Source organism: Erythrolamprus reginae, chromosome 2 (assembly GCF_031021105.1).
Source record: "Erythrolamprus reginae isolate rEryReg1 chromosome 2, rEryReg1.hap1, whole genome shotgun sequence".
In the NCBI taxonomy this organism is placed as follows: Eukaryota; Metazoa; Chordata; class Lepidosauria; order Squamata; family Dipsadidae; genus Erythrolamprus; species Erythrolamprus reginae.
The window spans coordinates 301,896,495-301,910,845 of record NC_091951.1 but is presented as its reverse complement, the minus strand read 5'-3'; the positions used below and the strand labels follow the sequence as shown (position 1 = coordinate 301,910,845).

The window sequence follows — 14,351 nt, the reverse complement described above, 5'->3', positions numbered from 1 at the left end:
CAAACAAACAAATACTTTAGAGCAGTGTTTCCCAACGTTGGCCACTTGAAGATATTTGGACTTCAACTCCCAGAATTCCTCAGCCAGCGTATGCTGGCTGGGGAATTCTGGGAGTTGAAGTCCAGATATCTTCAAGTGGCCAACGTTGGGAAACAGTGCTTTAGAGAGCGAGTTTCAGTAACCAAATATAGGAGGAGAAAGCTCACTATGCAATATGACATAAGCCATAAGACAACCTATTGCCTTCATGTATCCTGGGAATGTAATTCACTTATCAACCTGGCTCATTATGAACATCACAGAAACATCATCTTCTCCATTGTTTTGATTTATTACTGGAAGAAAGAGATAGGATGCTTACATTACTTTCCAATTAAAGCAATTCCTCAAATAATAAGTATTCACCCTTAAGTAGACTACTAACTTTGTTAACTAGATCAGTGGTTACCAGTGGTGATCCACAAGAAAATTTTGGTGGTCCAAAGAATTTTTTTTTGCATTTTTTATAGTGTACTAAATACTAATTATCTTCTTTTTAAAAAAATGTATTGGTGGTGCATGGGATTTAAAATGATGAATTTAGTGTTCCTTAACTTCCTAAAAGTTGGTGACCTCTGAACTAGACAACACTGGGAGTCAATAGGTCATTCTTTGAGAGAAAGGCAATATAGTCTGATATGTCCAGAATGAACCCTAAATCATAGGCTGACCATATTGCAATCAACTAATAAGAAGAGTATATATCATAAACAGAAAAATAAATGTAATGGCCAATGAACTTCAATAATTAATCAATGTTTATTTACCTAAGCAGGGAAACAGAATGACTATGCAGGCAAAAAAGCAATGGAAATGGAAGCAACTTCTGACTGCTTGCCAGCTTCCCCATTGACTTTGCTTCTGAGAATGCCTTGTCAATAAAACTGGTATAAAAATCATGGAAATTTCAATTACATGAGAGTAATGGGTCCTGGATTTTTATGCCTTTAAACTAGCCGATTTGATTCGAAAATCATTGTAGTATTAGCATTATTTAGGCTAACTTGTAAGTACAAACAGTTAAAAATAATTATGTTTTAGTAGTATATAGATAGATTAAGTCATTAGATAGGTGTTACTGCATGCAAGAAGGACTTTCATCTAAGTGAATTTTGGAAGCTAAGGATTTTTTTTTTAAATCCTAAAACAAGGAAATCTCTAATGTGTTCATACTATTTCCAAAAGATCAATAATGATTTAATATAAACTAAGAGAAAGAGGAAATTTGATTGTGGTTGTTTTTTCCATCCCAGGAGCAGAGTTATTTTTACAATTCTGATTTTATGCTGGTTTTATACCAACTGTGACAAGCTACCCAGAATCTATGACGTGGGCTCTTGTGAGATAAATGCATTAACTCTGATGCCTGAGAAAATCTAGCTACTTTCGGAAACATAAGAATTTGTTTCATACATTTGTCCACATTGACATATACCATCTGAGTAAGGTATAGGACTGTCCTTCTCGGGTGATTCTGCCCCAACTTATCTCCTCAGGTGGTACACCTCTAGACATTTGCCCTTGGCAATAGGCCACCAGTATCTATGTCATTGGCACGGCTGTTTCACAGAAAAAGGGTTTGTCGTGGGTGTGCCCCCCACCTCCCAGATAATTAGCCGCTATCAAATTGGCTAAAGGAGGTGGAAGCTAGAAGAAGTGGAAGGAAGGGATTATTTACAGGACAATTAATAGAAATCCAGTGAAAGGAGAGAGACCACCCACCCACCATAACAGCAGATGCTGGATTTCTAAAATTCTCTTTCTCTTGTGTTTGCTTAAAAAATCTTCTTAAAAAAGTAAGCGATCCAATCTGTGTAGCAGCCAACAACAGTTAGAAATCATTCTCACATCCCATCACATAAGATTCTTTAAATGGAAGGAGGGCCAGCAACTGAGTCTGAAGTCTTTGGCATGAAAGCTATAAGCGCTATCATAAAAGAAATGTTTTGCACATAAACATCACACAATAAAATGGGTTTGCTTCCATGTAAAACGTGTCAAGAAATCAATGTATCAAAAATGCAAATCTGGTGCAAGGGGTACCAAACAAATCCAATTAAGCCATTTTACAATTAAAGTTTTTTAAAAAGCAGCTTTAAAAGTGATTGCACGGGACGGAACTATTAGAACATCCAGAGTAAACAAGAGCCACTGCACTTCCAATTAAACCAAAGGCCCGGTTCAACAGATACATCTTCAGATTAGTCTCAGTCGTAATTAAGGAGAGAGGGAATTTCACAATTAAGAAACCTCTGGCTGCGAATCAGCTGTTTTAGGTTCCTTTTCCATGAACTCCTTGCAAGTGTAGCATCCTCAAGAGGACAGTTCTGCTAAATCTTTACATTCCGGGTACAGATGTAACAGGAAAAGCAGTTGTTAGATAGGAAGATCTAAATCAGTGATGGGAAATCTTTTTTTCCTTGGGTGCCGAACGAGTGTACACATGCTATCACACACACGAGAGTGCCCACACCGCTAATTCAATGCCTGGGGAGGGCGAAAACAGCCTTTCCTACCCCCTCCAGGAGGCCCTCGGGAGACTGGAAACAGCCTATTTCCCAACTTCAGGTGGGCCCAGTAGGCTTGTGTTTCACCCTCCTCATGCTACAAAGGCTTTCCTGGTAAAATGCCCTCCTCACGGGAGGTTGTCAAGAAGCCAAAAATGCCCTCTAAGAGCATCTGTGCAGGCCAAAAATCAGCTGGCCAGTACACCCATACACATTGGAGCTGAGCTAGGGCAACAGATTGCGTGCCAGCAGATATGGCTCTGTGTGCCACCTGTGACACCCGTCCCATGGGTTCGCCATCACTAGTCTAAACCATACAGATCTTCATACGACATAATATGTAGTCTAATCTTAGCTTGACAGCAAACTGGCAGCATCAAACTTAGCATTGCTTTAGTGTACTTCATCAAAAAACTGTGCGGCCTTAAAAGAATATCGATTTCTGTCTTCTGCATATAGCAATTCATGCCACACAACAATATTCAGAAGACGAAGTTGTGCTTTACTGCATTTTGAAGCTTGTCTAGAAGAACTCTCAGGATCAATGATCGTATATCCGCTGGATGTGCATCCCATCCAATATGTATGATTGATTTACAGCTCAAAGTCAAACTAAAAGAAAACCACGCAAATTTTATTTCAAACTTCATACATAGTAATTTTAAGATGGGGCAAGGCATACAAATACATGTGCATTTATATAACAGTGTATACATGTATATAATAATACTCTTTTCAAATTTAATGGTAAAAAGAATAATGATAAAATCTTGACATAAATTATAGGGGACAGATTCATGTCATAATTAATTACACAGCAAATCTCTGCTTTCCTGATTCCAATGCAATATGAATCAGTCCCTTTTAAATAATAAACACACAAAGTACACTACAGGATGCATAAGGATTGTACGATGAATTTTTCATCTGTATTGAATTTACTCTAGTCCCTTAGGAACTTCCCAAAAATGGCATGGGTGTTTCTATTATTATTATTATTATTATTATTATTATTATTATTTAGATTTGTTTGCTGCCCTGAGTCCTCAGAGAGGGCTCACAACAATTCGGGGCAACTCACAACAACTCGGGATTGATCACAACAAATATAAAGATACACACACACACACAGTGTATATATAATCATATACAGCATGGTATGGCAGTGTAGTACAGCACAGGAACAAAAGCTTTGGAACTAGGATAAGTGAAAGGCAGGTTCAATTGCACCATCAGTGATCAAAGTTCACAAAGTGACTGTACTGGTCATGTTTTCTCAAGCAATCTAGTGCATTGGGTTATTGTAACAGACGAAGTGGCAGAACATAGAGAGTCCAAAGATAAATCAGCTTAGACCAGTAAGGGCAAACCAACGGCATGCATGCCACAGGTGGCACATGGAGCAATATCTGATGGCCTTATGTCACCTCCAGTGGGCACACGTGCGCTGGTCATCTGATTTTTGGGCTTTTCAGCCGTTTTCACTCTCTCCAAAAACAGCCCAACGGGCCTACTGGAAGTTTGCAGGCTTTAGTGTGCACATGCTTGGGGGGGCACAGCATGTGGGAGGGGTTGAATGCATGTGGGGGGGGGGGTAGCATGGGGATTGTGCGCATGCACAGAGGTTGCCTTGCACTATCGTGCATACACCATGCACCCTTTTTGGCACCCGAGCCAAAAAAGGTTTGCCATCACTAGCCTAGACTCTCTACATCAGGGGTGTCAAACTGGTGGCCCACAGACCAGATGTGTCATGTGCAGACTATGTCCAGCCCAACTGCAGGAAGGGGAAAACACATGATACACCACATGACAATGTGACAAGAGTTTGACACCCATGCTCTACATAGCCAAAAATGGACTAAATTCAACCCTTTTTGAATTTCATTAACACTTATCCAGTGCCAGACTAGTGCTAATCATTAGTTGAGTAGGCTCTCATGCAATGGCAGCAGCAGTAGTAGTAAATCTGTTTAAATGGAACTTCACAGATAGACCTAGCAGTTACTGTTGGAAAATCAGGAAAGGAAGAGCTGAGTTTGTTGCCTTGTGCTCTTGGATAAAGGAAGGGTACAAATCAGACAAACAAATAATTATCCCTAAAGGTACTTATGCTCTAACCACAGGTAATTGTTGACTTACAAGAAAATTGGAACCAGAATTTTCATTGACAAGCAAGATGGTTGGTAAGTGAACTCCACTCAATAATTGCAACTTTAAACAAATAGTTGCAATTATTAAGTCAATCATGTGGTTATTAGGCAAATCCAGATTCTTCTATTGACTTTGGTTATTGGAAGTCAGCTAGAATATTGCAAATAACGATCACATGATCCTGCAAACATCAAAAATACATGCTGGTTGTCAAGCGTTCGAATTTTGATCATGTGAATGTGACGTGCTACAAAGGTCATAATTAGTGTGAGTAACAATTGTAAGTAACTTTTTCATGTTGTTTCGTGCTGGTATCACTTTGATCACTAAATGAATCATTCATTTAGTGATCATAACAGACCTTAGCAGTCAAAATGCCTTGAAAACCTAACGTTTATAAAAATAATTATAACAATACATAACACAGTCTATTTAAAAGTAATTTAGATAATCTGCTTGTTTCTGCTTCACGCTATTTCTCCAACTTCAAACTAATTTCCTTGGTCTGTTGGACATCTCTTCTGGTTTATTTTTATCCTCGGTTATCATTCTTTTAGTATTGCTTCTCATTCTTTTATTTTAAAAAAATAAGGAAAATATGGCACAGATTTTGAAAACAAGTTTTGAAAACAGAATTCGGAGGTACACAACACCATCTTAACTCTCACAGCCTTCATTGTGCACAGCTTCGTGACTAATCTTCTCCAAAGCTCAAGCAGCTGCCAAAAGGGCTGATTCTGATTTGGATGACATGATTAGCTACAAAACTTAAACAACAAATTACACAATATTGTTACCTGTGGTTTACTGATTTTTTTTTAAAAGGATATTCTTCTCATTAGGTTAAGCAGTTTTTAAATCTTGAAAAATGAATGACAATTTAGAATACTTAATTTGAGCTCGATTTTGCCTCTGGTGCTTAATTACAATGTTTTTTCTTATTTCCAAAGTTGTTTCTATGCTGAATCTATGCTGCTTTCCATTCTGTTTATAGTTTTCGTCAGCAAATCTCTACTTTAAAGAGACCACATTTTTTCTAATGAAACTATGATTCAATCTATTATAAAATGGAATTTATAAACAAATTTAGCAAAACACCAAAATCATCTGAAGAGTATCATGCTTCTAATCAAGTGTCGTCATATAAACTCTTACCGCAAACTAGGAAAACATTATTTCTTGTGGCATTAAGTAAAACTTGCACCAATTGAGAATACATTTTCAGATAGCTTTAAACCTTCCATTTTTATAGTTCAATCCAGTAAAATTTATTTAAGCGTAAATATCAGTATTTCCGCTTAATTCACTATAGCTACCTCTCTTTGCCCTAAATACAATTCACAGGTTCAATAAATAAATAAATTTCTTGATTTGTATCTCAATGATGTATATTATAGTCTTAATAATTGGAGCTGCCTTGATCGAGAAAGGGTGCGTAGGAGAAGCAAGAGATAGCTGAATGTTTTGATTTACGTCAAAAGATCATTCTTTGGCAGAAAAGTCATTTTTCGTTATGCTATCTAGAGTTTTGTTTGGAAAAGGTGCTACTGCCATAATTTGGCCAATGATCTGACAAATGCTAGTTTGCCTCTCTCTCACAAAGCCTTTTACTTTAAATGGTTATATTAATATTATAAACTTTTAATTGGCATTACAATTCAGAGAGTATCATTATGGAAGCTTGTTATTGGCTTGCTCAAGCTGAATTGAAAGAATATTTGTTTTCTCTTTTTTTAATACTCAGAAAAATCAAGTGGAACATTTCTGCATCCATCTCAACTAATACAATAACATGTTATGGGTTTTTTTCTTGTAAAGCACGCTATATTTTTAAAATGCTTTGCGCCTCACTACAAACTAAGTTAGTTTGAATATAAAGCAATGTTTGATTTTACTGAATGCCAGCAAACACAAAGTTTTAATTTCTAATATCACTGAGACAATCTCAAAACTCAACCATTTGGATTGCTGGATTGTAGGATTGTGTTTCTTAGTAGGATTCACTGGATCAGAGATTTGTGTGTGTGTCTTTCACTGTGAGTTGTATTGGATTGTGCGGGTAAACAAAGGTAGGCTCAGCCAATCTCATTGTACACGCATTATACTCTGACAATACTCTGACAATAAAGGTTTGAATTGAGAGATGCTAGAGGTGGGATACATTTGGTCCTTGTTTCTTTATGGATATTAAGAATATTCCAAATTAAAATCTTTCAAACAGTTATTAAATAGTAATTAAATAGACAATTACAACAGGATAAAAATATAGAACCCTATAGATTTAGGTGGGCACATGATAATGAAGCACATTAACCTTTAGTTATAGCTATTGCTGTAGCTTTCCAAATGCCAATCTTGTTTTTAAAAAATGCTGAAATTACATCAAAGTAATACATAAGTAAAATTATTTAAAATAAAAATGTAAAAGTATTCAGTACTTCTCTCTTTTCTTTTTCCCCTAAACATTACTCAGATATTTATACTTTGGGGCTACCTTTGAAAAGTGTTCGGAAACTTCAGATCGTGCAGAATGCAGCTGTGAAAGCAATCATGGGCTTCCCTAGGTATGCCCATGTTACACCAACATTCTGTAGTCTGCATTGGTCGCCGATCAGTTTCTGGTCACAATTCAAAGTGTTGACTATGACCTATAAAGCCCTTCATGGCATCGGACCAGAATATCTCCAGGACCGCCTTCTGCCGCATGAATCCCAGCGACCAGTTAGGTCCCACAGAGTCGGCCTTCTCCGGGTCCCGTCGACTAAACAATGTTGTCTGGTGGGACCCAGGGGAAGAGCCTTCTCTGTGGCAGCCCCGACCATCTGGAACCAGCTCCCCCCAGAGATTAGGATTGCCCCCACCCTCCTTGCCTTTCGTAAACTTCCTTGAATTTAGCATAATAGGGCCAATCAGATAGTTACTTTTTTTCTTCAGGTCTCCAAATCTAAAATATCTCTAACTAAAATTCCTATCCAGTTATCTCCAGCCAATATGTTAATGGCCAGTGGCAATCAAAGTTCTTCTGCAGAATACTGGAATACACTAAGCCATTGCAATCACCGTATTCTTCAGAGTGTAAAATGCACCGGTATATAAGACACCCCTTAGTTTTAGGGGAGGAAAACGGGGGGGGGGGGGTTGGGGGTTCTGCCTCTATCTCCCTGCAATTTGCTTCCCAGCAAAGAGCAAAGATGGCATACACTGTGTATTTCTGTGCATGTGTGCCTGACCCATAGAAATAGCAAAGAATTGGAGAAATGTACATTATGGCAGAATATTAAATGTGCATACTAACTCCTCCCAATTATTTAAATAGATCTACTTCAAACATGACTGAGTCAGGGGTTAACTCAACTGCTTTATCTTAATACTATAACAAGACACTTACATTTCAGACTATTCTTGTACAGATGCTGTTAAAATGGATGTAGCTATCTGGAAGTATACATTATTCTCTGCTCTTTAAAAAAAAGATACAAAAGCACTGGACCTCTTTAGATCAAGCATTTATTTTAAGAAAGTCTTCATTTTGTTAAGTTGTTCAGAACAATAATAAAGTGGTCTTTAAAAAATAGGTCTAATAATTTGAACATTCTACAGAAATTTTTAATTATTGACCTACCTTCTTGTATTGAGACATCTCCCCCGGGCCTATACAGTTTATGCATGGTATGTTTGTGTGTATGTTTTTGCTTTTTAATAAGGGGTTTTTAGTGACTTTTAAATTATTAGATTTGTCATACATTGTTTTATTGTTGTTGTGAGCCGCCCTGAGTCTACAGAGAGGGGTGGCATACAAATATTAATAATAATAATAATAATAATAATAATAATAATAATAATAATAATAATAATAATATCCAGTTTCAGCAGTCTGATTAGCACAGGAAAATAAAATTCTGCCTCTGCCTCTACCTCCCAACTATTTGCCTCCTTATAGCTCTAGTTTCACTTTCAATTTTAGAACCTGGCCTGCCTGTAGTCTCAATCAACTGAAGGTAAGGAGGCTGATAAACAGTTGCTTGGCTTAGCAGGCTCTGTTGTGTTTGCTGCAAGGAGGCAAATTGATAGGAGGCAGAGGCCAAAGGGTTAGTTGGCTGGGTAGGGCTACATTCAGTGTATAGGAAGCACCCAAGTTCTCTCTCTCTCTTGGGGAGTAAAAAGGTGCGTCTTATACTCCAAATATATGGCAAAGACATTTCCAAATAAATATAATATAAAGTAAGTGAAATGACGGGGAAAGCTACAGTCGTTCCAGTTTAACAGTGACTGAAGGCACATGTGTATAAATAAAAGAGGGGCTCACACTAGCAGTAATTCCATTGGGTATTTTAATCTTGTTTTAGACTACTCTGTGCTACAATAGACTAACCAACTAATTCCGAAAGCAATAGAATAACAATCAGCTCTCAATTCTGCATGTAGATGAGATGATTTATTAGATGAATTATTAACCCTTCACCACAAGCACACATTCAAAGGATAATACAAACCATCTCTTACATCATATTTCTGCTAGTAAGAAAGCATGCAAGAATTCATAAATATATACCATATAATCTGGGGAGCAATTAAAAACAAACTTCAACATGTTCTAAAGTTGGGTTTGGAAAACAGTGGTTTCAACAACTCATTCTGGAACAAAAGGGAACAGCCTACAGAACTATTTCAATTAGAGATTTTTAATATTGGCTGGGAGGAGAAGGAATAGCATAGATCCATACCGAAAGTTTTAGAAACAAATTACAGTACAGAAATCAATAAGTACGTTATTTCTGTACCACTGGCTGCGATACAGGTCTTTAGCTGCTTCTGCTACCAAGTGGTTTCACACAGCTGTATTTCTCCCCCACATGTGCAATTTCTGAGGACTCACCGGAAACACTGAAACTGCCAGGGTAAGTACCATGCAATTGCACTTCCTGAGGCTGTCTGATGGGGTGGGGGATGACACTTTGCAAACTCCATTCTGACTTCTATGAATTAGGTCTACTCAGATGTTGCTAGCCAGTTCAGAATTAAGACTTCTTGGCTACTCATGATTAGCACTACTATTTCTTTGCACCATAGAATATGTTCATTATCAGCTGTTTCTTCCCCTCACCCTGCATACAACCACAAGATCTGCCACCCGTCAGCACACTTGATAGGTAAGCATGTCATTCTAATCATGTGAATAAACTAGCACCTTAAAAGATGCATCTAAATTCCAGCCTTCTGGAGAATGATTTGGGGTTGCCTTTAGTTCAGGCGGGGAATGCTTAGTAGGAGAGGAAAGGTGTCCAGGTTGATATATCAACCCTTTTTTCTAAGGTAGGTCCAATAATAACAGAAAAACAGCTTTTGGGCTCTTTCCTGCAAGCAAGAAAATATGCTGCTCAAAAAAATAAAGGGAACACTTAAACAACACAATATAACTCCAAGTAAATCAAACTGTCCATTTAGAAAGCAACACTGATTGACAATCAATTTCATTTTGTTTTCAGCACATTCAACTTTGTACAAAACAAAGTATTCAATGAGAATATTTCATTCATTCAGATCTAGGATGTGTTATTTGAGTGTTCTCTTTATTTTTTTGAGCAGTGTATAGTAGCAATGAGAGCAGCACAATAAATTCTGGCATATTTTTTAACAAGAATAAGGGTCCCTGCAGGGGCTTTAACCTGAATAGATGTGTTGCATTTCTCTTTCCAGAAGGTTATCCCAACAGAAGGTGGAGATGGAAAACTCTAGGAGCTGCAGCCAGTTGTTTGGCAGGAGAGAGAAATCCAAGAATTGTGGCTGAGGGCTGACAAAGAAGCCACGGAAACCCACTCACTGATGCAGCCACTTTTCCAGTTTGTGCAAACCTCACAAAAGCTGGCAAGGATTTGCAGACCACGCTCACTAAATGCGAAAACGCGACTGCGACGCCCCCTTCTATTTTATTTGCTCCGGTTCCAAAGCACAAAGCAACCGATCAGACTGATGTCGCCAAGCTTCTCTCCCCCCCCCCCCATTGGAATACATCGGGAAGCCTTGAATCCCAAGAGGCGAAACCGGGAAGAGAAACACGGGTCATCTCCAGGCTAGAGGAGCGATCTTCCTCCCACACACACAGACACACATCCGTTCTGTCTATCCTCTCGTTTTTTCCTGCAACGGGATTTTGCCAATGGGTTGAGATCGCAAAGGCAAATGCGACCTGGCAACGGGACCGTAAAAAGGGCGACAAGGAAGGAAGGGAGCAGTTCTGGCTGCCACGCACCCTCGTCTCCCACCTTTCTCTTCAGAAACCCGCAGCCTCCGCAGGGCACCCACGGGTGGGCGGGCACGCATGAAAGGTGTAGGTGCCGGTAGAGAGAGCAGGAACTGGGGCGGAGGCAGACCAGGGAAGACAACACACACACACACACACACACACACACACGTCTCTTCAGTGCCGGCAGCATCTCCTGTTTGCTGGGTGAGAAGGAGATGGGGAGGCAAGTCTAGTTACCCTACTTAAATAGAGTGAGCAATGGAGTGATCAGTGCCTGGAATGCACTACCTAATTCTGTGGTTTCTTCCCAAAACCCCCAAAAATTTAACCTTAGATTGCCTACAGTCGACCTCTCCCCGTTTCTAAGAAGTCTGTAAGGGACGTGCATAAGTGCACCCCTGTGCCTACAGATCCTGCTCTACTGTCCTCTTTTATCCTTATTTACTTAGGTTTATACAAACTACTACTATCCTCTAAAAACAAAATAAAATAAATGGCACCTAACTCTGTGGTTTCTTCCCCCAAACCCCCAAAATTTTAACCTTAGATTGTCTACAATCGACCTCTCCCCATTTCTAAGAGGTCTAATAAGGGGCGTGCATAAGCGCACTCCTGTGCGTACCGATCCTGCCCTACTGTCCTCTGGTATCCTTATTTACTTATGTTTATACAAACTACTACTATCCTATAAAAAATAAATAAACGGCACCGCCGTTCTGCTGCTGTACTATTATGCGAACCGCGTTGGGTTTTCCCAGCCACCGCCGGCTCCCCACCCCCTCGGGCACGCCTTCCTTCCCATCCGCCGACAGACATGCCTAAGCCAAACAAGCCAGCTTCGGGATTTAAGTTCTCCGCAGCAGTAGCAACAACAGCAGCGACCGGCATCCTCCCTCGGATCCTTCCCAAACGTTATCTCGACGCAGCTGATGCCGCCAGTTTTCTCACGGTTTAAAAAGAAACTCGTCGGCATGAAACACGAGCCCGTACGGTAAAATCGGAAGAGGTGCCTCCCCGCCGCACCCCTTTTAAAGACGCGCGCTGCGAACTGCGAACTCACCATGAGCTACATCGCACTAGACGGGCTAAAGTTTTGTTTCGCTTGTAAAAGTGTCAACGCGGTCGAGACGCGCGGCGAGGTGAATCATTTTAATCGCCGTCGTCTGAAAAAGGGGGGGGGGAAAGCAGAGGCAGCAGATTTTGTTGCCACGAAAGAGCAACAAGAAAAATAGGAGGACGCGTCCCTCTAAAAAAAAAGAAGACCCGCGTCCCCTTACTTAACACGCCTAGAAAACCTTACCGTAAGTCTTCCGGAGACCGTGGGAGACTTAGAAACGTAGATTGACGGCAATAAAAGACCTCATGGTCCATCTAGTCTGCCCTTAAGCTATTCCCTGTATTTTATCTTAGAATGGATATACATTTGTTTACCCCAGGAATGTTTAAATTCAGTTACTATGGATTTACCAACCACGTCTGCTGGAAGTTTGTTCCATGCATCTACTACTCTGTTTCTATGATCATAAACAGAGTTGACTTAAAACACAGTTGCAGCCGAGCAAAATCGGACTTGCTTCGGCGCCAATCCTGTTCCAACGATCAAAAGATGGGGTGTAACCCAGTAGAAGCAGAAAGGGGTTTGGAATAAAGTCACCTTATAAGAGCACTAGGGTGTTTGTGTAATTGCCACTCAATTCCCGGCGGGTTTTTGCTCATCCGCAACCACTATTGCTAAAACACAGGTGAACTTCTGGAAGGGAGGGAGAGGGTGCCACTCCCCCCCCCCCAAGCCAGCAGTATATAACGGAACAGAACCGGCTTCCTGCAACCTCAAACTACTCCCGCTACTTCGCGACCCCGCCGACGCTTTCCGAATCCCCAACGCGCCCCTTTAAAAGCCTTCTTCTTCTTAGCAACTAAGCCGCCCGGCCGTCGAACAACTCCAGAGCCCGTTTGGAATTGAGCGGGCGTGTAAACGCTACTAAGAATAAATAAATCAAAGCGGGGCGGGGCGGGCGATCTCCTTTCTTTCCTTACAACTTCTTCTCCTCCTCCCCAAAAAACAACCCCGCTGTCGTCGGGGAGTCTCACCTCTCTCCCGAAGACGCTTGTGGATGGGGCGGCGGGGGGATCGCAAGACTGCGGATCAAAGGGAAGTGGGCGGGGTGCGTGTATGTGAGGGGAAAGAGAGAGAGGTTTTCGCAACACCCCCCCTCAAATAAAAGATACACACCTCCTCCATATAAGTTGGGGAGGGGGGAGCCTGAGGGGAAGCAAACGCCGCCGGCCCTCGCACCTTTGAAAAGCGCATCCCGGCTCTCCTCCTGCCTTTTTTTGTCAAATACGCGTGAAAAGAAAAGAAAAAACCCAAACGCTTCGCATTTTTACCCGCTGGGTTGCGCCTCCGGGTGTCCCTCGGTCCTGGCGATCTCCTTTGTCTTGTAAAAGATCAGGAGGATACTTATCGTGCAGATAGTCCACCTCTTCCTGATGGAACGCATGTCTGCCTTCCCCGCAAAATCGGGATTCCTTCGGGTTTCCTTTGTTTGGCAAGGAGGCGAGGGAAAGGGGAGCGGAGGGGAATAAAATAAAAAGGCAACAACAAAGCGGCGGTTCAGCCAAAGGATTTTTAAAAAAAAAGAAAATAAAAACGGGGAGGGGGGGAGAAGAAAAGGCGACTTGGTGCTTTGGGAAGCGAGGCTGCCGCTGGCTTTCCCGCCCTGCTCCCTTCCCTCCCTCCCTCCCCCGCGGGCGAAGTCCTGCCCGAAAGTCCACGCGCTCCCGAGCTCTTCCAGCAATTGCTCCTCTCCGGAAAAAAAAAAAGGCTTCCTCTCACGCTGCCTTCTCGTTTGAGGTAACAGCAAGAGGCGGCAGCCGCCAGTCTCCGGGGCGTCACGTAAGGCCCGCCCTTTCCCTGGCGGGGAAATGATGAGCAAAGCTCGGCCAATAGGTGGCCAGAGGAGGCGGGGGAAGCCCGTTATCCTTAACTTTAAAATCGAGCCTTTTGGGGAAGAGAAAGCGAAGCTCGGATGGGAAGCGCTGCTCCTTGGTTGGGAAGAAAGCGGCAAACTGAGGTTGGCGGCGTGACACGGTTCCCCTCCCCCCCCCGTTTAGGTTGCGAGACATCACCTCAGTGTTGCTCGGGCGCTCTTAAGCAGAAGTAAGTCTCCAGGAAGTCAAGATATCTATCTATCTATCTATCTATCTATCTATCTATCTATCTATCTATCTATCTATCTATCTATCTATCTATCTATCTATCTTATTGGAATTGAAAGGGACCCTGCAGGTCATCAAGTCCAAACCCCTGCTCAAGCAGGAAATCCTACACCTCCCCAGCCAGATGGCAGTCCAATCTCCTCTTGAAAATGTCCAGAGTTGGGGCGTTTACAAGCTCCGCTGGCAGG

The 14,351-nt window shown here is 41.3% G+C and overlaps 1 protein-coding gene across 1 annotated transcript in view; it reads right to left on the bottom strand.

The window, feature by feature from the left end:
- ST8SIA4 (ST8 alpha-N-acetyl-neuraminide alpha-2,8-sialyltransferase 4) overlaps positions 1 to 13,854 on the bottom strand; it is a 103,960-nt gene extending 90,106 nt beyond the window's left edge. The window contains exon 1 of the mRNA XM_070742978.1: positions 13,333 to 13,854. Within this exon, the coding sequence (XP_070599079.1) occupies positions 13,333 to 13,445 (113 nt within the window). The 5' untranslated portion in view covers positions 13,446 to 13,854. The remainder of the gene's footprint in view (positions 1 to 13,332) is intronic.
- Positions 13,855 to 14,351: the final 497 nt, after the last annotated feature.